This window comes from Sphaerodactylus townsendi, linkage group LG17 (genome assembly GCF_021028975.2).
Source record: "Sphaerodactylus townsendi isolate TG3544 linkage group LG17, MPM_Stown_v2.3, whole genome shotgun sequence".
In the NCBI taxonomy this organism is placed as follows: Eukaryota; Metazoa; Chordata; class Lepidosauria; order Squamata; family Sphaerodactylidae; genus Sphaerodactylus; species Sphaerodactylus townsendi.
Window position 1 is genome coordinate 15,082,054 of NC_059441.1, and position 21,678 is coordinate 15,103,731.

At 45.9% G+C, this 21,678-nt stretch overlaps 1 protein-coding gene and 1 long non-coding RNA gene across 2 annotated transcripts in view; one reads left to right on the top strand and one right to left on the bottom strand.

Moving 5' to 3' along the window:
- AP4E1 (adaptor related protein complex 4 subunit epsilon 1) overlaps window positions 1-16,343 on the top strand; it is a 37,638-nt gene extending 21,295 nt beyond the window's left edge. The window contains 10 exon segments of the mRNA XM_048481796.1: window positions 1,461-1,573; window positions 2,078-2,196; window positions 4,384-4,683; window positions 6,286-6,400; window positions 7,487-7,622; window positions 9,268-9,526; window positions 10,434-11,009; window positions 11,510-11,694; window positions 13,136-13,293; window positions 14,819-16,343. Of these exon segments, the coding sequence (XP_048337753.1) occupies window positions 1,461-1,573; window positions 2,078-2,196; window positions 4,384-4,683; window positions 6,286-6,400; window positions 7,487-7,622; window positions 9,268-9,526; window positions 10,434-11,009; window positions 11,510-11,694; window positions 13,136-13,293; window positions 14,819-14,979 (2,122 nt within the window). The 3' untranslated portion in view covers window positions 14,980-16,343.
- A 3,776-nt stretch (window positions 16,344-20,119) lies between these two features.
- Window positions 20,120-21,585, bottom strand: LOC125424501. Its single transcript, XR_007243241.1, has 2 exons — window positions 20,677-21,585; window positions 20,120-20,569 (listed from the first exon to the last, which is right to left on the bottom strand). It is a non-coding gene; the product is annotated as an uncharacterized LOC125424501 (long non-coding RNA).
- Between the last annotated feature and the right edge of the window lie 93 nt (window positions 21,586-21,678).

Here is a 21,678-nt window from a genome sequence, read left to right on the forward strand (position 1 = left end):
TTCATTGCTTAGAAATGCTGGGGGAAGAATTAGGACTAATAAAAGGAAACACTTCTTCAGCATAGCGATGTGATTGGTGTTTGGAATATGCTGCTACCACAGAAGGAGGTGGTGATGGCCACACTAACCTGGATGATAGCTTTAAAAGAGGGGCTTGGACAGATTTATGGAGGGAGAAGTGGGTTATGGCTACACCAATCTTGATCCTCAACTTGATCTGAAGTTGCAAATGCCTTAACAAGACCAGGTGATCCCGGGGGAGCTACACAGCAGCAAGAGAGGCCATTGCGTTCACATCCTACATGTGAGCTCCCAAAGGCACCTGGTGGGCCACTGCGAGTAGCAGAGAGCTGGACTAGATGGACTTTGGTCTGATCCAGCTGGCTTGTTCTTATGTTCTTATGTTCTTATGTTAGTAGGAGGGGGCCCAGCGTGGTGTCGTGGTTAAGAGCAGGGGGATTCTAATCTGGAGAACCGGGCTTGCTTCCCCACTCCTCCACCTGAGTGGCAGAGGCTTATCTGGTGAACCAGATCTGTTTCTGCACTCCTACATTCCCACTGCGTGACCTTGGGCTAGTCACGGTTCTTCGGAACTCTCAGCCCCACCTGCCTCACAAGGTGTATGTTGCGGGGAGAGGAAGGGAAAGGAGCTTGTAAGCCACCTTGAGTCCCCTTACAGGAGAGAAAGATGGGGTATAAATCCAACTCTTCTCTTCTTATTGGCACGAAAAGTTAGTCTTGGGAAAGATTTTTGTGGTGTAACCTGCTTGAGCTCTAGTCAATAAATAAATTGGTTTTTTAAAAATCCGAGTCTGTTTATTGGGAGATCTATGGAACACGGTAAAAACTCAGGAATGATTACCTAAGACCGTGGTGGCGAACCTTTGGCACTCCAGGTGTTATGGACTACAGTTCCCGTCAGCCCCTGCCAGCATAGCCAATTGGCCATGCTGGCAGGGGCTGATGGGAATTGTAGTCCATAACATCTGGAGTGCCAAAGGTTCGCCACCACTGACCTAAGGACTTATTTGACATTGTCAAATATTTCTGCAGTGGCGTTTAAAAGAAACTTTGCTTTCATCAGCTTTAAAATTACTATACTAAAAGTCGCTGTCCAGATGCTGAAAAACAACCTTCTGGGGTCTGTACAAACCATTTTGTACATGGTTGCCTACAGATATTTATTTATTTATGGGATTTCTATACTGCCCCTCCCCTTTTGAGGTGTGGGGGTGTGTGTGTTCCAACTTTCAACAAAACACAGAAATGATAAACAATATAAATACAGATATAAGGACAGTTTAAAATTTAGCTCCAACGATTCACTTTGATATCAATCTAAACTGGTGGCCCCTTCGTGTTAATCTCTTCATATCAGAATGGAAGACTTTGAACCTGCAAGGGCAAATGGCTTAAAACGGGCTGGTATTTGATGTTCTTTTCCTTAACGTTCCCAGCACATATGCTCCTGACAACAACTGGTTCATTCGCACTATGAATGCAGTGTTTTCTGTAGGAGGGGATAAAATGCACCCAGACATCCCAAACAACTTCTTGAGACTCCTTGCTGAAGGTGAGCAAATCATTCTATATTCTGTAATGCAGCAGTGGCGTTGTGGTTAAGAGCAGGTGTTCTGTGATCTGGAGGAACCGGGTTTGATTCCCAGCTCTGCCGCCTGAGCTGTGGAGGCTTATCTGGGGAATTCAGATTAGCCTGTGTACTCCAACACATGCCAGCTGGGTGACCTTGGGCTAGTCACAGTTCTTTGGAGCTCTCTTAGCCCCACCTACCTCACAGGGTGTTTGTTGTGAGGGGGAAGGGAAAGGAGTTTGTAAGCCCCTTCGAGTCTCCTTACAGGAGAAAAAGGGGGGATATAAATCCTCCTCCTCTTCCTCCTCTTCCTCCTCTTCTTCTTCTTTCTCTTCTTCTTCCTCTTCTTCTTCTTCTCCTTCTTCTCCTCCTTCTTCGAAATAGAGGGTTTGGGCACTTAATTAATGCCACCCTTTGCTTATTCAACCAGCAACTCCCTCACCCCCTCCCATTCTACTTAAAAGAGAATTATCACATTCTTCATAGGATTTGGAGATGAAAAAGAAGATCGCCAGCTACGCCTTCAAGCTGTCCAGTCTTACCTTGCGTTGCTGCAGGATGAGAAGGCAGTTTACCCACAGAAATTTCTTCAAGTGATGAGTTGGGTAAGAAAAGGCATGTGGTGAAAAGGGTTGTGAATTTGGCAGTCCAGGCGGACTCTTGGGCCCCTTCTGCACCTGCAGAATAAGGCACTTTCAATCCACTTTCAGTGCACTTTGCAGCTGGGTTTTCCTGTGCGGAAGAGCAAAACCCACTTGCAAACAATTGCGAAAGTGGGTTGAAAGTGCATTATTCTGCAGGTGCGGAAGGATCCTAGGTACAGCACAAGGTAGTTAAAACAACATATGAATGCAGAGAAGCAGTGGGTGAGCTGAACTGGTAGCTCACGCAGGAGGGCAGGACATGCTTCAGAAGATATCTGTTTAATGCAGTTTTGGGGATCTGTGTTGCTTTAGTGATAGGAAATGGCCTCTTGTGGCTTTCAGAAGCTGCATGTTTCAACCCAAGTGGTGCATTTTTAAATCTTATCCCATTTCATTGTGACAGTTAAGCATGTGTTTGCCTCCAGCCCCACAGCAACTTATGGAGGACTTATGTCAGTGTTTCATTTTTAATTTGGTTACGAGACAATAATCCATTTTCTAAAGCCAGGGCCTGTAGACTGTAATGAGAACGCGGGTGTTCCCTCTTTTTATTAATGGAAGCGCTGGTGTTTGTAGTGATTTGTCTCTCGTAAAAAATTGTGTTCGTATTCAGCTGGGCTTGAGAAGGTTGAATCTCCTCCGCTGAGTCACACTTATGCTGAGCTAAACTCAAAGGGCCTTAGAGTTCTTGGGTGAGATTTTGAAGTAAAAAATCCCACTTTGCTTGCAACTTGTCTTATTGATCACCATTCTTTGGACTTTGGGCATACACATACTAGATCAGTGATGGCGAACCTTTTCGAAACCGAGTGCCCAAATTGCAACCCAAAACCCATGTATTTATCGCAAAGTGCCAACACGGCAATTTAACCTGAATACTGAGGCTATAGTTAACAAAAAATGGTTGGCTCCAAGGCATGCGTTACTCGGAAGCAAGTTTGGTGGTAGTCGGTGGCTTTGCCTTGAAGCAATTGTGCAACTCTTCCAATGGGTGAATCACAACCCTAGGAGGGTTTACTCAGAAGCAAGCCCCATTGCCAGCAACTGAGCTTACTCCCAGGTAAAGGATCACACTTTTCTTCTTTGCATGAAAATCAGTGGGGTTTAACAGTACTTAACAGGGTTACCTACACTACTCCCCCAAAATTAGGTCTTCGGTTTAAACTAATAATCGAGCCCAGTGGCCCAGGCCAGCCTAGATATGTCTGTATAAGCAAACATGTCAGATGTCGCAGATTTCCCTTCTCGTGAATCCACCATAATAATCAAGGCAGGTGTACAACAGGTACTATCACAAATATTACACCCATGCGTACTCCAACTCACTAGGTGAGTAACATTTCAACATTATCTTACAATCAGAAAAATACAAGAAAGATTTTTGTAAGTCAGTACACCATCAGGTATGGCTATAAAACCTCTAGATTAGGTTTTTATTTCGGCAGTCCTTTGTCAAGCCAATAATTGTTGTATAAAGTATTCTTTTTCCTTACTCCTCTAGGAGCACAACTGTTTTTTCTTACACTAGATAGTTTCCAAACTGAATTCAAATTTCCCTTGAATGGCTCTTCTTTAAATAGTCCTTCTCTCTGGATATCAGGATCTCATGATGGCTTGACAAAGGACTGCCGAAATAAAAACCTAATCTAGAGGTTTTATAGGCATACCTGATGGTGTGCTGACTTACAAAAATCTTTCTTGTATTTTTCTGATTGTAAGATAATGTTGAAATGTTACTCACCTAGTGAGTTGGAGTACGCATGGGTGTAATATTTGTGATAGTACCTGTTGTACACCTGCCTTGATTATTATGGCAGCCTAGATATGTGTCTGTGTGTGTGTGTGTGGAGGTGACTCTGTGCATGCCCACAGAGAGGACTCTGAGTGCCACCTCTGGCACCCGTGCCATAGCTTCGCCATCACTGTACTAGATGCCTTGTTGCTTTATTTAAGGCTTGCTTTGATTATGTATTCTTAAAGTCAGGTTGCTCTGTTTCTCAGCTGAGTTTTCTGGAACTTCCTGAATGTTCCTATGTGCTTCTACCAGGCCTTACATCTGGCAACCTTCCCCCGGCAGATTCAGGTGCAAACGTTTATTTTCAGGCTGTCATTTGCAAACCATAATGTTTAACCACTTCCTTCGAACAGGCGCTGGGGGAATATTCTTACCTTATGAAAAATGTGGATCCAGAGGTTATCTTGGCAAATTTGCACAGGATTCTCAGGAGCAAAGCTACCGCTGAAACCAAAGCCTGGGTTATGTCAGCAGTCACTAAAATAGCCTCCCGTGCCACGCATTCTGAAACAGTCGACAAACTGATTACAGACTTCAGTACCTCCTTGGACACCTGCATGAGGCAATATGTTTATGAGCTGAAATACCTATGTGAAGATAGGGAATCGATGAAAAAATTGTTTCCGGAGGACGCTAGCTACGAAGATATTGTGGTGAGTTGAGGGTATTGTATTTTTTTAAAATTTGATCATTGCTGAGTATTTTTTTAAGTTCTTTTTTTTGAGAGATGAGAGCACCTGGTTTAAACTTTACATGATTTTGGAAAAAAATGTGTAGAAATATTCATTTTTCTGTAGATGGATGCACAGCTGTTTCACCTGCTAGAGGTTAGATCTCCGATGGCTGGCTAGCCTGAGGTGGGGGAGGAGGGGGAGGAAGAGGAAGAAGAGTTGGATTTATATCCCCCCCCCCTTTCTCTTCTTTAGGAGACTCAAAGGGGCTTACAATCTCCTAGCCCTTCCCCCCTCACAACAAACACCCTGTGAGGTAGGTGGGGCTGAGAGAGCTCCGAAAAGCTGTGACTAGCCCAAGGTCACCCAGCTGGCGTGTGTGGGAGTGCACAAGCTAATCTGAATTCCCCAGATAAGCCTCTATAGCTCAAGCGGCAGAGCGGGGAATCAAACTCGGTTCCTCCAGATTAGAGTACACCTGCTCTTAACCACTATCCCACTGCTGCTCCTGTAGGAGACTCAAAGGGGCTTACAATCTCCTTTTGCTTCTTCCCTCACAGCAAACACCCTGTGAGGTAGGTGGGGCTGAGAGAGCTTCAAAGAACTGTGACTAGCCTAAGGTCACCCAACTGGCATGTGTTCGAGTGCTCAAGCTAACCTAGTTCACCAGATAAGCCTCCACAGGGCAAGTGGCAGAGCCGGGAATCAAACCTGGTTCTCCAGATTAGAGTGCACCTGCTCTTAACCACTACACCGCACTGGCTCTCTATTGGCCAACACTGTTGTGTCTTGTTTCTGTCCAAGATAACATACTGCTAGCTACGGCTCTATTCTGACCTCAGAACTTCAGAATATGTCAGATGTGCTTGTCTTGAATGAGAGTATCCTCGCAGCTCAGGAGAAACGAGATTCAACTCCCAGTTTAATTCTGTGTTGGCTGAAGAACAAATAAAGGTGCGCAGCAACCACAGGCAGCATCCCCTAATAATCTGGTCCACCCACCTGCAAAGTGACTTTTTCAAGCAAAATGCATTTGGTTTTTCCCTCTGAGCTCTCTACTGCGTTGCTTTCTGTCTCAGGGAATAACCCCTTTGACAGATAGTAGTATTAATGCTCAAGATGTGAGATGAGGTGATGGTTCTGAAACCGCGTATTGAGAAAATGTCTCAGAGAGAACGATATGATCTCCGAGAGAATGACCAGACTCAATGATATGACTCTTCACGCGTCTGGTCCTGAGTGCTGAGGGATAAGAAATCTTTCTGAGCCAGCGATGTAAATAATGTGGACTTTTCCTTCTCTCCCTTCCTGCAGCCTCCTGGGCTGAAGCTCAAACCTTTCTTTATGCACCTTCAAATTTTAAACTTGCTGTCAGATCTAGACAGAAAAATAGCGGGTGCACCATCTCTGCTTCCTTGCCAGTCTACTCAGATCTATTTCCCCGCTCCCCCGTATGAATCATTAAAATAAATTGGCATAGGAGTTGTTAAATATCAAGAGGCTGGGTTTATATGGCAGGGTGTATTCCCCTCAAATGCTCTAGAAGTTAATCAGATTTCAAACTGTTGCTCTACTTCAATATAGGTAGATGCTTCCTTGTCTTTCTTAGATGGGTTTGTAGCTGAAGGACTTGGTCGTGGGGCAGCACCGTATAAACCTCGTCACCAAAGGCAGGAGGAGCAGCTGTCTCAGCGGAAAGGTGAGAGTCTCTCTGGGTTATTTCCTGTGAGATCCGGCTGCTGGAGCCCGCTGTACCAACTGAGCGAGAAAGGAAGTAGAGGGTGGGATCCTTATCTCACACATTCACACAGAAGGAGAATTACTGGATACGCTGGAAATGTATCTAAAATGTCTTGGTAGCAGCAAATTCTCTGAATTTGTGGGGTCTGAGCAACATAGCTACCCCTCACTCCCTCCCCTCCCTTGCATGCCATCCCTCCCTTTCTCTCTGCGAGGATGTGTGGGCCAGGTCCAGATGCCGGGCCCCTTCCCGCCCCTCCCTTGCATGCCACCCCTCCCCTCCCTCCACTAGGGTGGGCGGGCCATGTCCAGATGCCAGGCCCCTTCCCTTCCCTCCCTTGCATGCCACGCCTCCCTTCCCTCCCCCTCTATCTTGTACCTCTCTATCCTGCATTGGTTAGATCTCACCTGGAATATTTGGTACAGTTCTGGGCACCACAATTCAAGAAGGATATTGACAAGTCGGAATGGGTCCAGTGCAAGCACTGAATCCTTACTTGACCCATTGGGTTGAAGCCATATCCAGAAAAATGAGTAACTGTGACCAAGATTTCTGTTATTAGTATTTTTGTTTGTATTACAGCTGCTAGTCCTTTAGCTGGCTGTTGGCCTTTCATTACAATCCGAGCCCTACCCAGAGGCCTAGGACTTTTTAATGTATCAACATTGTATTTATTTCTCTTAAGTATTTTTATAGCAAGTTCATAACTGTGTTGTTTTTGTGGTTCCCCTTGAATGTCTTCCACTTATTCTGGAACTTGGATTTGTTCAATGGTATTGGTACGCTTTCATAAATGAATACCGAATGACTGGCCCAAGGTCACCCAGCAAGCTTTTGTGGCAGAGTGGGGATTCAAACCTGTGTCTCTCAGATCTTAGTTGGTTAGCTGGACACTAACCACTACACTCTGCTGGCTGTATTATTGGTAGGATGTTGAATGTGAACTGTTCTGTCGGTATGGCGTCAATGATAAACAGTTTCTTTCCGGTAATCTCTTTGTTGTCTTTTGATCTGTTTTGATGGGTCAACGCTCTGTCTTTGCAGCTTTGAATTTTGAACCTTATGGACTGTCACTTTCCCAAAGCTTCTCAGCATCTGGCTTCCTTGGCCGACAGTCTCCAACCGGAATTTCTCTGGGTTCTGACATCTCTGGCAATAGTGTTGACACGGGACAGAAAGAGTGAGCGTTCTTTTCTGCTCCATATTATTTGCTAGTGGTGTTGCCAATTATATATGTTTACATTCAGATAGGTGTAAGTAAAACAATCAAACATCAGTAACTGAACAACTGTAAAAATGCCGCCCAGATAAGCAGTAATAAAATTACTCAGATAAAAATATAATGAAGCAACAGGGAAATACCAGCTCTGCAAAAAGCAGTGGTTGTGCTAGATCAGAAATAAAAACGACTTCACAATAATCATTCATATCCACATTTACACAGTGCAGAAAAATGCTGCCCTTCAGTGATAAGACAGGCGGGGGTTATTTGTTTTGTTTTAAAGACTGACTTGTAAACTGCCTTGTAAAAGCAGAATATAAACATTTTAATTAATATCTGAGCTGACTATCCCCCCCCCCATACCATACTAAGCGAGTTAAAATAGATGTAATGTGAATTATTGATCTTAATAATAATAATACTACAACCTTTATTAGGCATATTAAAATAGGCTCCAGAGCGTTACAGACATTTCTGAAGTACAAATCAAAAGTACATTCAAAACACAGACAGATAAACTGTATCTAGCATTGGGCATTACTTAGAAAGTTCTGTCACTTGTAAAAGAAATTTTGCTACTTTTCCCAAGAGCACCGCCTCTGTGTTATTTAACAAAAGCTCCACAACAGAGTTGTCAGAGTCTCTTTCAGATTTGTCTAAGACCAGCCCAGGAGAGTAATTCCTAATACCCACATATCTCGGACAGTCAAGTATAATGTGAGCAAGAGTCTCCACTTGGTTTTTACAGTGTGGACAGACCTGATCCTGGAGAGGGATTATCTTAATATTGTAATACAATATGTAAATGGCTGGGCTGGGTTTAATGCTCAAACTTCAAATGCTTTTTTTAAAAAAAAAATTGTAGTTCATGTTTGTCTATTTTTTTAACTTGTTTATCCCCCACCTTTATGCCCAGTGGGGACCAAAGCACTCTCCTCTCCCCCATTTTATCATCACAACAAAGTGTGAAGTAGATTAGCCATAGTCTCCTCTCTGAGCCTAAACTCCGCCGGGCCCTCTCTTTAGTCAGATGGAATATCCTGCCCTCTTCTTTAAGACAGGGAAGGGTTAAAACAGTACCACATCATGAAAGATTGTGCATTTGTGAGATGCATGGTGAAGAATCTGTGGACCATGTTTTGCATCACTGCCCCCTTTATGCAGAGGCAAGAACATCGCTATTATTGCCCTGCTTAAGCGGCGCAGATAATGGGACTAACCAGCAAAAGACTGTATATTTATTAAATAACTACCTTTGGAGCCATTCTAAAACAGACTGCAAGGTTTCTTAAATTGGTTGTTAACAAGCGATCTTAATCTAATTATGTAATAGCTAGTTTTTACTCTGTTAACCTTTTTAGATTCTTCTTCTTGAGAACTAATAATGTGCCATTAAAGGTTTATTGTATTGTATTGATTAGCCAGACCCAAGATCACTGAGCAGACTTCCATAGCATGAGTGGGAATTCAAACTTGGCTACTGGGGTTTGGGGGTATCAGTTGTCATTTAGTCTGCCTCCCAGAGGTAATATGTTTTATAATTTCCTCTTTCAAGCTCCCTTCTTGGCCCTGAACTGACCTTTCCTAATTATGCTTTCTTTAGAACCAACAGTTTGAAGCTGGAGGGTGTGAAGAAACTATGGGGAAAAGAAGGCTATCTCCCCAAAAAGGAAAGCCGGGCAGAAAAAGAAGACAGCGTGAAGCCCACCGAAGAGAGCAGCCTGCCTGCGGAGCACACTGTCAGGAACTTTGCCGTGCATCCTGAGCAGGAAATGACCAGCCTTTCCAAGGAGGAGAAGGAGAAACAGCAGCTTGCTTCAACGCTCTTTGTCGGCCTGGGAACGCAGGGCTGCGTCAATCTGGTACGAGTGCTTGCTGACACTTGCCAGCATTTCCATAAGTTGGAGGATATTTACTGCGGCTGAGTGGAAGTTTTCCCGACGTGTGCTGTGACCCCACCACTTTGCTATATGCACATACTACCAGGATGTAGAGCAGTGATGGCGAACCTTTTCAAGACCGAGTGCCCAAATTGCAACCCAAAGTCCACTTATTTATCGCAAAGTGCCAACACGGCAATTTAACCTGAATACTGAGGTTTTAGTTTAGAAAAAACGGTTGGCTCTGAGGCGCATGTTACTCGGGAATAAGCTTGGTGAAGCAACCGTCCAATGCTTCGAATGGGTGAATCACAACCCTAGGAGGGTTTACTCAGAAGCAAGCCCCATTGCCAGCAACTGAGCTTACTCCCAGGCAAAGGATCATGCCCAGGGTAGCCTAGGTGTGTGTGTGTGTGGGGGGGTGGTGGTTCCCCGCTCCCCCCACACGATGAACTCTGTGCACGTGTGCCCACAGAAAGGGCTCGGAGTGCCACCGCTGATGTAGAGGAACTCCCTTTCTCCTTTTTTCTTGGCCCTCTAAAGTACACTAATGCTTTTATTTTATGTTTGAAATATGCTGCCACAGGAGGTGGTGATGGCCACTAACCTGGATAGCTTTAAAAAGGGCTTGGACAGATTTATGGAGGAGAAGTCGATCTATGGCTACCAATCTTGACCCTCCTTGATCTGAGGGTCTTAGCAGACCAGGTGCTTGGGAGCAGCAGCAGCAGAAGGCCATTGCTTTCACATCCTGCATGTGAGCTCCCAAAGGCACCTCGTGGGCCACTGTGAGTATCAGAGTGCTGGACTAGATGGACTCTGGTCTGATCCAACAGGCTTGTTTTTATGTTCTTATTTAAAGGTATATTTCTGTTTTGTCGGCTTTCAGATGGGCAAAGGAGATTCTACGGTGCAGAAATTCAAAAGGAAGTCTAAAATGGGCGAAGCCCAAAATAGCGAGGAATTATTCAGCACCCAAAGCTGTGCTGGCCCGCTTCTCAGCCCTTTGCCTGACGCGTTACCTAGGAGCAAAAAGCCCTTCCAAAACAACGGGCACCTAAGATTACGGAAAGCTTCACTGAACTCCTCCGAAGCTCCGGAATCAAAGGTAACATTGGACAGGTCTCACTCTCTGCCAGAAGCGGGGTTGGAAGAAAAGCTCCAGGGCTGCCGCTTCTCGCCTTCGTCTTTGTTTGCGGACGGTAACATGGAGATTTTTCAGCCTTCTCCGAACACTCAGCCGGTCGTCAAAAAGCAACTCTCTCTGATGCCTTCCTTACCAGAAGAAGCAGCCAAACATCCTCATTCCGAGATCCTAGAACTCTGTGGCAATGAAACCCTTTCGTCGTACTTGTGTAAAGTGTGGAAAGAAGACAGTGTCGTGCTTTTCATATTTCTTGCCAATAAAAGCACCTCTGTCCTTAAGGCGGTTCAGTTGGAATTTGAACGCTCCAAACATTTTAAGGTAACAAGAGGAACGGTTTATGTTTTCTTAGCGATTCTGTTTTAATACCCTTCTGAATTGAAGACCTGATGTTTCAAGAACAAATCAACCTTGTAAATCTTCCAGGGGGACATGTGGGGTCACACGTCCTGGGCGTGACCAATTTGATCATGTGGGGGGGGGGTCAAAATTGCACCCCCACGTGATCAAGCTCTCGCCCCTTCTCTATTGGAGACCGTCCCTGCCTTGCTCGAGCAGGCGCAGCCTTTGATGGAGGTGTGTGGGGTGGGCAGCAGGCCTGCGGTAGGCTCTTGGCCCTGCGCCAGCTGCTGCCACTTCCCCCTCTAACCAAGGCTGTGCCTGCTCGAGCAAGGCAGGCGCTGCCTCCGATAGAAGGGGGGGGGGCGTCAGCAGCGGAAGGGCAGGGCGCAAAATAAAGTCTTGCCCTGAGCGCCATTTTCTACAGGTACTCCTCTGGCTAATCCACTTTGCTCATTCTCTCCCTTCCCCTTTTCTTGTAGATGTTGGAAAATCCTGGCAGCCGTTTTGCTGAAATCGAAGCTCAAAGCATAGAAAGCTCTCAGGAGTGCGTAACGATGGAGGAGCTCTGCTCGGAGGGGAGGCTGTCTGGATCTGTCCGTTACGATCTGGAATCAGAGACGTGCCTCAGATTTTCAGTAACTTTGGCACTGTTGGATTTTATCAGGTAATAAGTGATTTTGCTTAACAAGTGGCTGTGCAGTGTGGTCAAATAGTCAATGCTGATCTGAATTCTTTCTTTGACTTCTTATTACTTGCTACTCTGTGCGCATAATGTGCAACTTCAGGTATTTTTTCTCAAGTTTCCCTGAAAACTAACAGCCCAATCTGGGGGGGGGGGCATGGAGGCAGCATGAGACCGTGCTGGCACATTTGCCCCTTCTGCTGGCATAAAGGGCAAATGTGCCAGTGGCTGGGCAGCCCTCAGCTCTGCAGCAGCAAAGTCCAGAACTGCTGCATAGGAATGCTGGTATCCAGTCGAGACCGCATCACCCCATATGTCCCTGTACGGCCTCTTCAATCAGTTGTGGCCAACCTACTGGTGGATCCTGGTCCCTCGATGATGCGGCTGGCCTCCACGCGGGCCAGGGCCTTTACGGCTCTGGCCCCGGCCTGGTGGAACGCTCTCCCTCCAGCTGTCCGGGCCCTGCGGGACCTTGGTGAGTTCCTCAGGGCCTGTAAGACGGAGCTGTTCCGTCGGGCCTTTGGAGGTACCGGCCGTTGATGGTGCCCCCCCCCCCTTTTTGGCTCCTACATCTGGGCCGTTTGTCACCTAATGGGACTCGCCATCCCTCCCTCTTGGGGAGAGGACTTTGAAAATGGAGCTGCTGGACGCCACTTATATTTATATTTGTATTTATTATATCTATTATACTCAGCTCTTATTGCTTTTATCGCTGCTTTTAAAGGTTTTTAGCCATCTTATGATTGTACTATGTTTACATGTTGTACACTGCCCGGAGCCCCTCGGGGATAGGGCGGTATAAAAGTCTAAAGAATAAATGAATAAATAAAATAAATGCTGGCGGTGGGGTGGAGAGGCAGGCTGGGGCATTTCCAAGGCATGGAGCCAACTTCAGTTGGCTTTCACCCAGGCTTTAGGGCTGGCAACATGGCACCTAGGTCCTCAGACTTACGTTAGCCAAAAGGGTGGCATAACTCAATTTAGCCCTATTAAGGGCTTTTAGGTAACTGGGGAAGGGGCTTGTTTTAGCTGCCTTCCTATACCACCTGAAAGACCTCTGGAGACGGTGTGGCAGCAGTGTGGCCCCTGGCTGCCGGGGGCTAGTGGATTGGACTGTAAGGGACTGTCCCATGTTTTTTCCTAAATGTCAGCGACCTGGTGCTATAAAAGAAGGGATTCAGATTGTTTCCTACCATTTTTTCTGTCTCATTAGGATTGTGTCTGAAGGATTTTGTTTTGACTTTTCAGTCCAAAATGTTTAATGAACCTAATTTTTGAATTGCTTTAACGTTTTTTTTAAAGAGGTGATATAAAAAATTCAAGTTCTCTCGTGACCGGGCAAGAAGCTTATTTTTAAAAAGCTGATCCAGAATGTCATACAATTTTTTAAAAATTAATTTTGTCTTGGCCCAATCTTTCCTAGACCAATGAAAACGACCACCGAAGAATTTGGGAAACTGTGGCTCTCCTTTTCTAACGACGTCAAACAAAACCTAAAAATGACGTCATCTCAGGGATCTCTATCAGCCGTTCTGAACACCTTGCAGCAAAAATTAAAGCTACATATTGTGGATATTATAGGTAAGTCACTTGAGATATCTTCTGGTTTTAGCCCATATGATCCAAGCTGGAACAGCACATCAACACATAGACCGATGGTTCAGTTATTTTTCTAATCTGTTCAATGCTAGCCTAACTGAATACCCTGATTCCACTTCAATACCAGAGGAGCTACCAGATTGGCCTGAGGTTAATCCTCAAGAAGTGAGTAAACTAATCAGTGGTTTGAAAAGCGGTAAGGCCCCAGGTCCTGATGCAATAATACCAGAAATACTTAAATCCTCACCCGAGTGGTGGGCTACAACTCTGGCTTCCTTATTTACCCATGTAAATAACACGGGCCGCATCCCGAAGATGTGGCTGGCGTCTATAGTTGTCCCAATCTACAAAAAGGGTGATATTACAAATCCTTCAAACTATCGGCCCTATAAGCCTATTATCTGTAATTGGCAAACTATATGCAAAACTACTCCTTAGGAGAGTGGAAGATTGGGTCAAGCAAGCAGAAGTAATAGGACCGGAGCAAATTGGATTCACTAAAAATAAATCAACACTGGATCATGTAACAGTTTTAGCACACTTAGCTAACAAAAGTATAACTCATAATAACCGTAAACTGTTTGCAGCCTTCCTGGATTTAAAAGGGGCATTTGACTCCATATCTAGAGCCCTACTGTGGAGAAAATTGACGGCGTTACACATGGACCCCAGGACTACTGTTTCCTCTATAAAACAGCTACACACTTGCACCAGCTGCAGAATAAGAGCCGGCAATAAAGGACCGCCACAGAAAAAATATCATCACAAACCAGAGGGGTCAAACAAGTACAGTACATTGGCCCCCACTTTGTTCAATATATTCCTTAGTGATCTAGTGCCAACCCTCCAGAAGGCCAATGGGCATGTTCCCAAACTAAGCACTAAACACGTGCCCGCGTTACTGTATGCTGACGACACCGTTCTTCTTTCCCACACTAAAGTTGGTCTCACTCGTCTCTTAAATTGCTGTGCTGAATATTGTAAGAGGAACGAACTGGTAATTAACTATGAAACATCAACACATAGTTTTTTTTAAAAATCAGCATGACTTAACCCGCGAGAATGTAGAAAACATAATAACAGGTTGACTGATTGGGAGGTGGGTTTGTCTGCTAGGTACATATATAGCAATGCTCATATAGGTGAGCGGGATTTTAAAAATTTGATCGGCAAACCTGCATGCCACAAACCTCTTTGAAATTCCATGGAGCGTGAGGGCGCATGCTACTTCTTGAGAAAAGGATGCCCAAGGAATTGTTGGGCCGGCCGAAGGAGTTGCCCTTTGAAACCACCCCAGGATCTTCTGAACATCTCCTTAGTCTTGTAGGGAAGGAAGAGGAGTCTTGACTTTTTATTCTTTCCCGGTCATATAATGCTTTTAAGGTTTGAATTTGGGGCTTAATGCAATCCTTTAATGGAGATTATAGCAAAAACCGTGCATGAAAAGAAGCGTTTATTGCCAGGCTGAACATTGTTTACAATTAAGGGTACGACGTATCTTTTTTAGGCAACGAGGGACTAGCTGCGTGCCGACTGCTTCCGTGGGTCCCCTGTTTACTGCATTGCCGAGTCCATACCGGGATGTTGTCCCTGTGGTTCAGGTCGCCGTGTTCTGCTCTTCCAGACTGTTTACTTTACCAATGTCAGAAGGTGATGGGAGACTCTTGAGTGTATCAATAGTGCCTCCTTTTCTGACAGCAGGAAGTGTGTCACTGTGCAGAAAGGAAGCGTGTCACTGTTTCCAAAACAGATCGGCCTCTGTTTCTGCTTAGTGGGTATGTTGTGTAAGTATAGGCCCTATATACCTCTGGGGATGTATTCTTAGGTGCCTGCTCCCCCCCCCCCCACCCAAAAAAGCTCAGGATCTATCAGTCACTGACAAGTGGCCAAATAAAAGCATCAATAATTGTTTGAATGAGACATGTTGTCTTGACTAAAAGTATGTATTTTCTGTTGCATACTTGTATCAGTTGCAACATTTTATTCATAGGATCATCTGCTACTTCTTGAAGTAGTTAACATGTCTTGTATCGTCATATTGTTCCTTAAACCTTGTTTGTTTTATTCGCTGGCCTTCGCCGCAAAACGGCGTCTGAACCCATCAACCTTGTTAAAAACAAGGTGGCGGTTCCTGCAGAGCTGTTTGTTCGTTGGCTGCTTGCAAATCATGTCTGAAAATGGATGTTGGGCGACAAGATATGCTCACTGTGATTGTCTAAACTGGCTTGGTGTTAACGTTAAACAGAAAATGTTGACTGTGTAACAACCATTTTCCTGGATGCTGGGGTTTGGGGAACGGTTGCCCTTCTCCGCGGTAGCTCCTCCTGTGTGGTGATCTCAATTTTGCATAGGTCATATGTTTTTAATTTAAGATGAATGGGCACTGTTTGGCTTTCTCCACTATAAGTTGCCGTTTTTAACTTGCAAAAAACTAAGGTTTCCCTGCCTGGGGGTGGGGTCCAAGGAAGATAACAGCCCCGATACTCTTTTTTTGATGTTATGTCATCATAGGAATCCTTTTGTGATGATTCCTCTTGTGGGAAATAGGCTTGAGAAAATCTGACACAAGAATTGAATGAATTTCCGTGTGGATTTTCAGCTAGCATCGCTCAGGAAAGTATTAACACCCTCAAAATGTTTGTGGGCGCATCACGGCCAAACTGGGTGAGGTGTTGAGGAGCTGGTTCCAGACCTCTCAGCGCTTTTTTAGATTTGACAATCGGGTTCAGGAATCCTGATTTGGATCAAGACTGCGGCATGATGGGAGGGTGTTTGAAGGAGCCCCCCCCCCATTCAATTCTTCTGATCTGAAACAGCTTCGAGGAACAGGTATTTTGCTTCGTGGGGTAAGCGTGTAATACCTGTATTTATGTTTGCCTAGCAGGGCAAAATAGCAGCACTTAGAGCAGCAGTCCCCAGTATGGTGTCACTGGGTGTCATCAGGCCTGCTGACACCTTTTCTGGCATTTGCCAAGGGTTTTAGGAAGTGGGTGGGGCTAGGTAGGGCTTTTGTCCAGCAAATCGGTGATTGAAATTTGATTGGCTGTGCAGATTCTTCTGCCACCACAGCACAAGGATCTGCACTGCGCTGGAGAGAAGCGCTGCAGAGAAGGGCAGCAAGGATGATTGAGGGACTGGAGCACCTTCCCTATGAGGAGAGGCTGCAGCGTTCGGAACTCTTTAGTTTGGAGAGGAGGCGGCTGAGGGAGGATATGATTGAAGTCTATAAAATTATGCATGGGGTAGAAAATGTTGACAGAGAGAAATTTTTCTCTCTTTTTCACAATACTAGAACCAGGGAGCATTCATTGAAAATGCTGGGGGGAAGAATTAGGACTAATAAAAGGAAACACTTCTTCACGCAACGTGTGATTGGTGTTTGGAATATGCTGCCACAGGAGGTGGTGTGATGGCCACTCACCTGGATACCATTGAAAGGAGCGTGGACAGATTTATGGCGGTGGCGGCGATATATGGCTACCAATCTTGATCCTCCTTGATCTGAGATTGCAAATGCCTTAGCAGACCAGGTGATCAGGAGCAACAGCCGCAGAAGGCCATTGCATTCACATCCTACATGTGAGCTCCCAAAGGCACCTGGTGGGCCACTGCGAGTAGCAGAGAGCTGGACTAGATGGACTTTGGTCTGATCCAGCTGGCTTGTTCTTATGTTCTTATGTTCTTATGAGTTAAGCTGCGGCAATCATTTTGTGGCTGGCTCCGCCTCATGCAGCAGCCATTTTGTTGCTCCACCCACCATGCTGTGTCTGGATTTCCAGTGTGCCCGCGGGCTCAGGAAGGTTGGGGGTCTCCGCCTTTGAGCTGTTTTAGATCAGAATGGGGCCGTAGAGGAGAGAGCCCCTTACTGCTGTGACCCCAATCCAAATTGGAGCCCCTGTCCCTGTGCTTGTTGGATTTTTACAGTGCTGGGAGTGCCAGAGGTGGAACTTGCAGGAGCTCTTCAAGTGTGGCCCTCCCTTGGTGTTGCCCAACGAAATGCCAGAGGGTGCAACTTGTGCTGAACCAGCTTTGTCCAGATTACTCGCTAACGCAAACAGTCGTGGTTTACGAAGCTTGAGTGTTTGCATGGTGGTTTTCACACATGGCGCTTTAAAGCAACTTTCATTCCCCTGTCCCAAAACAAATAGTTGTTCTATGCAGTTGCCTGGTTTTTCCTCCTGTCATCACTAAACGTCTTTGTCCGTAATGGTTCCCTTCCTGCATCCAGTGTTTCTCTCTCTGCCTGGCAAAATATCCAAACTGCCAAAACTGTAAAATGTTGGAGTTCTGTCTTCATTTTCTGTCAGTTTTCAAAATATTCATAGGAGCGCACAAAACCCTCGGGTGCAAGTGTGATGTTGCAAAGTGTGTGTACGGCGATGATGAATTACCTTCATGCAAAGCTTACCAAAAGCTGGCATTCTGTGTGATGCAGCGAACTCCGACTCTCGTTGTGGCGTGCCACAGTTGTAACAAAATCCTCATGGCACTGAGTGGCAGACCTATCGCCTTGTGGTGGTTCGATCGGTGTGGGAGTCCAGTTATGGTGTGTGTGTATAGATACTGTGTGAGTATAGATACTGTGTGATGAATCATGTCTTATAAAGAACCTGACCAAAGGGTGATTGGAGGAACTGCTGTGGTGGATCGCACATCTGGGTGCACTTCATGCAGAGCCACACAACGTGGTCCCAATGTTGGGTGTGAGTAAGTGCAGCAGGTGTCAGAAGTTTACATACATTGGACCACATAAAGGGTGCAAGCATCTAGAGCAGTGGTGGCGAACCTAGGGCACTCCAGATGTTCATGAACTACAATTCCCATCAGCCCCGGCCAGCGAGCAAGCCACTTCATCACAACGCCGGCATCATCCAAGCAGAGGGCTTTGATTATAATGCACTGAAAGGTAACGGTATCGAAACCACAGATATTATGTATAGAATATTTATGTCATGTTTACATTTGTACGTCATTAATGTAGAGGGAACCCCAGGAATGTACTTTTCACCTTATGTTTGCCACGTGCATCAAATTTTACGGCTAGACTTGAGCAAAAACCGTAATGGATCGCCGCAGCTAGCAAAGCTTCCATTCCTGGGCTATGCAGTTTTCTACTTTTCCAGCCGCACGACGTTTTTCGCACCGATATCCTGCAACAGCCATGCCTTTTGCACACTTTAACAAGAGCGGAGTTCCCTTTTTTTTACACTCGGTTTGAAGTTTTTAATTCTGACGTTTTAACCGTTGATCTGTAAATGTGTAGAATTTTGAGAGAACAATCACAAGACTTATGTCGGTAGAACATAAATGGGGTTGCTTACTTGTACCTGTGGTACACACTTCCTTTATTTTTAAACTGTCAGAAGAAACTGTGTTGTTGTTTTTCTTACCCTATAACTTAATAAAGTGCAGTGTAATAACATATCTGGCTGCTTGGAAAAAAAATTCTAAGTCTCTTATCCAGCTCTGAATGATTTGTGACATGGTTTTTAAATGGTACCATCTAGTGCAGGGGTGGGCAATTATTATTTCCATGGGGCCGCATAAGAAACAGAAAATATTGTGGAGGGCCGGGCCAAAAGGCTGAACTCAATTCTGCATAATAGGGGCTGATAAGTGACAGACAGGTGCACAGATCAACTTGGAATCAGTGGCAACAGTTCTGCATACAACAATATTTGGCACAAAGAATCACAGGCTCAACCTACCTGCATAGTTGTCCACTGTGACAATCAAGCAAGTGGGGAGACTCAAGTCCCTTGACCTACTTTTTTCAATGACTGGTGCTTTTGAAAGCCCCGCAGAAGTCGGCTGTCTTGCTGTTGCTTCTGCGGGTTTTCAAAGGCTTCGCTTCCCAGTGGGCCGAGAGTGAGCCCGCGAGAAGCCGCAAGCCAAGGCAACCGCTTTGGCGTGGGCTTTCAAAGGAGGGGAACGCTTGCAGTTACCGCGCCGAGGGGAGTGGTCTTTCTCAGAGGCTCCTTCCCGTGCAGTGGCAAGGTGAGGGGGGAAGGGGAGGGTCAGCGAAGAATGAGCAGCGCTGTTTCAAACAGGGTCCTCTTAGGCCAGCGCCAGGTCTGTCATACGGGCCACTCAGGGTCATCCGGCGGGCCGGATGTGGCCCCCGGGCCGTATAATGCCCAGGTCTGATCTAGTGGTTTCCTCTGGTGGAATACACTCTGGTGGAATACACGCATTTCCTCTGGTGGAATACACTTCTGATCCTGGAAGAAAGAGCAGCATTTCCTATGGACTTCCCTCCCATCTTCCGCTGCAAATCCGTCCCTTCGCCACACCGCTGTCCCTGGGGGTTTGCTGCCTAACAGAATGTGTTGCTGTTCAACAGGCCTCTTATTTCATGTTTATTGGTTAAGAGCAGGTGCACTCTAATCTGGAGAACTGGGTTTGTTTCCCCACTCTGCCACTTGAGCTGTGGAGGCTTATCTGGTGAACCAGAACAGCTTGTGCACTCCAACACATGCCAGCTGGGTAACCTTGGGCTAGTCACAGTTCTTCGGAGCTCTCTCAGCCCCACCCACCTCACAGGGTGTTTGATGTGGGGGGGGGGGGAAGGGAAAGGAACTTGTAAGCCCCTTTGAGTCTCCTTACAGGAGAGGAAGGGGGGTATAAATCCAAACTCTTCTTTTTATAGTGCAACCTGGAGCCCTCACCTTAGCAATAGCCTCTTTTGGCTTTAAAGCCTGCTTGTCATTAGAATGAAGATTTTGTGCATGATACCTTATAATGATGTTCTGCTGACAAAAATGGATGGAGAGCGAGACGTCAAAAGAAATGTCGGGACGAGAAGCTGTTGAATCACAAATCATTTAATGTATAATTTATAGTACAACACCTGCTTCGTAGCTGACTGAAAACTAGTGATATTTTGGAACATAATACCATGTTTACGCACTAATATAAAAGTAAACTGTGAACGTACAGCATATTCCAACACGAGAACTGCATAATGCTTTTCTCCTCATTTTTAAGGCTACCAAAGTCTTATAAATAAAAGTGGCGAGACATTTGGCTGTGTCCTAAAATAACTGAATGGCCATGTGTGCAAGAGATATAAAGCAGAATCTTTCCTCGTCTTGTGCTTTCTATCCGGAACACCCTTCCTTTCTGCCTCGTAACTCTGCCCAGTGGAAAGCTGGCTTATTAAAAGTCGCTGTGTCTGAATAGGCTTGGCCACATATACTAGTTCCTGCTGCTTTGTATTTCCCCAGTTGAGCAAACGGTTGTTGCCTTCGCAGGTGACCTTATATTCAGATGTTAACTATACCCCATCAGCCCCTGCCAGCATGGCCAATTGGCTGATGGGAATTGTAGTCCATAACATCTGGAGTGCCAAAGGTTCTCCACCACTGCCTAGCCTGTAGTACATTATCCAGGGACTCTGCCCCGAAGCAAAGTGGCAAGATGAGCAAACCGGCAACTGAATCACACCAAAAGCGAGCGACCGTCAACCAGTCAAAACCAGTAAGGGCGCTGCACTTTGAAGTTTGCCGATTCTCAGAATTCACTCGGGACAGTCGTAGAACGGGGCTGAATCGAGAAATACCCGTGTTGCTTCTCTGCTGCAAAAACAGAAGTCACTACGGTTTCTGGGCTCTCAAAGGTGCCTGTTACCTTCAGTATATATCGCTTTAAATTCTGAAGATTCCCACCCTAAATCTCTTGGTGCAAGAACGCCCTGTGAACCTTTACCTTTGCATCCCAGACTGAACTGACCGAGGAAGGAAAGCAGGAAAGGGGTGTGCGTGTGTGCAAAGGATCTATTCTAAAGCAGGCACCCCCAGCATGGTGCCTGGGGGTGCTGTAAAACTCTGCCGAGCACCTTTCTGGCCCCAAGTGTTTCCAGGAAGCGTGCAAGGCCAGATGGGTCTTTCGCCCAGCAAGGACTGTGGTAGGCTACTCGAGATTTGATTGGCAGTACAGATTTTTTTTTTTAAAAAAAACACCATTATTCTGGCAGTAGCAACTACCACAGGATCTTTCACTGCGTGGTTGAAGGTAAGCCGTGGCTGTCGTTTTGTGGCTGGTTACAAATGTTGTTCTTGCTCCCATCATGCCACGCCAGAATTCCAAATATGCCCACAGGCTCAAGAAGTTTGAGGACTCCTGGTTTAAAGGGCTCCTCGTGCCTTTTTTACCCTGTTTTTCTTTTGAGGGACGTCATGCATGATCTCCAACCCTCCGTCTATCTGCACTCCACCTTTGAGGTGGTGAGACCCCTGCATGGCTGCAGAGGCGAGTCCAGGGGACAGGGTGGAGGGGGGCTGGCGTAATCGGGTGCTCTGTGGGTGCGTGGGGGGCTGCCCAGGTGGAGAGTGGGAGGACGACTATTGGCGCATCGGGCCTCCCTGT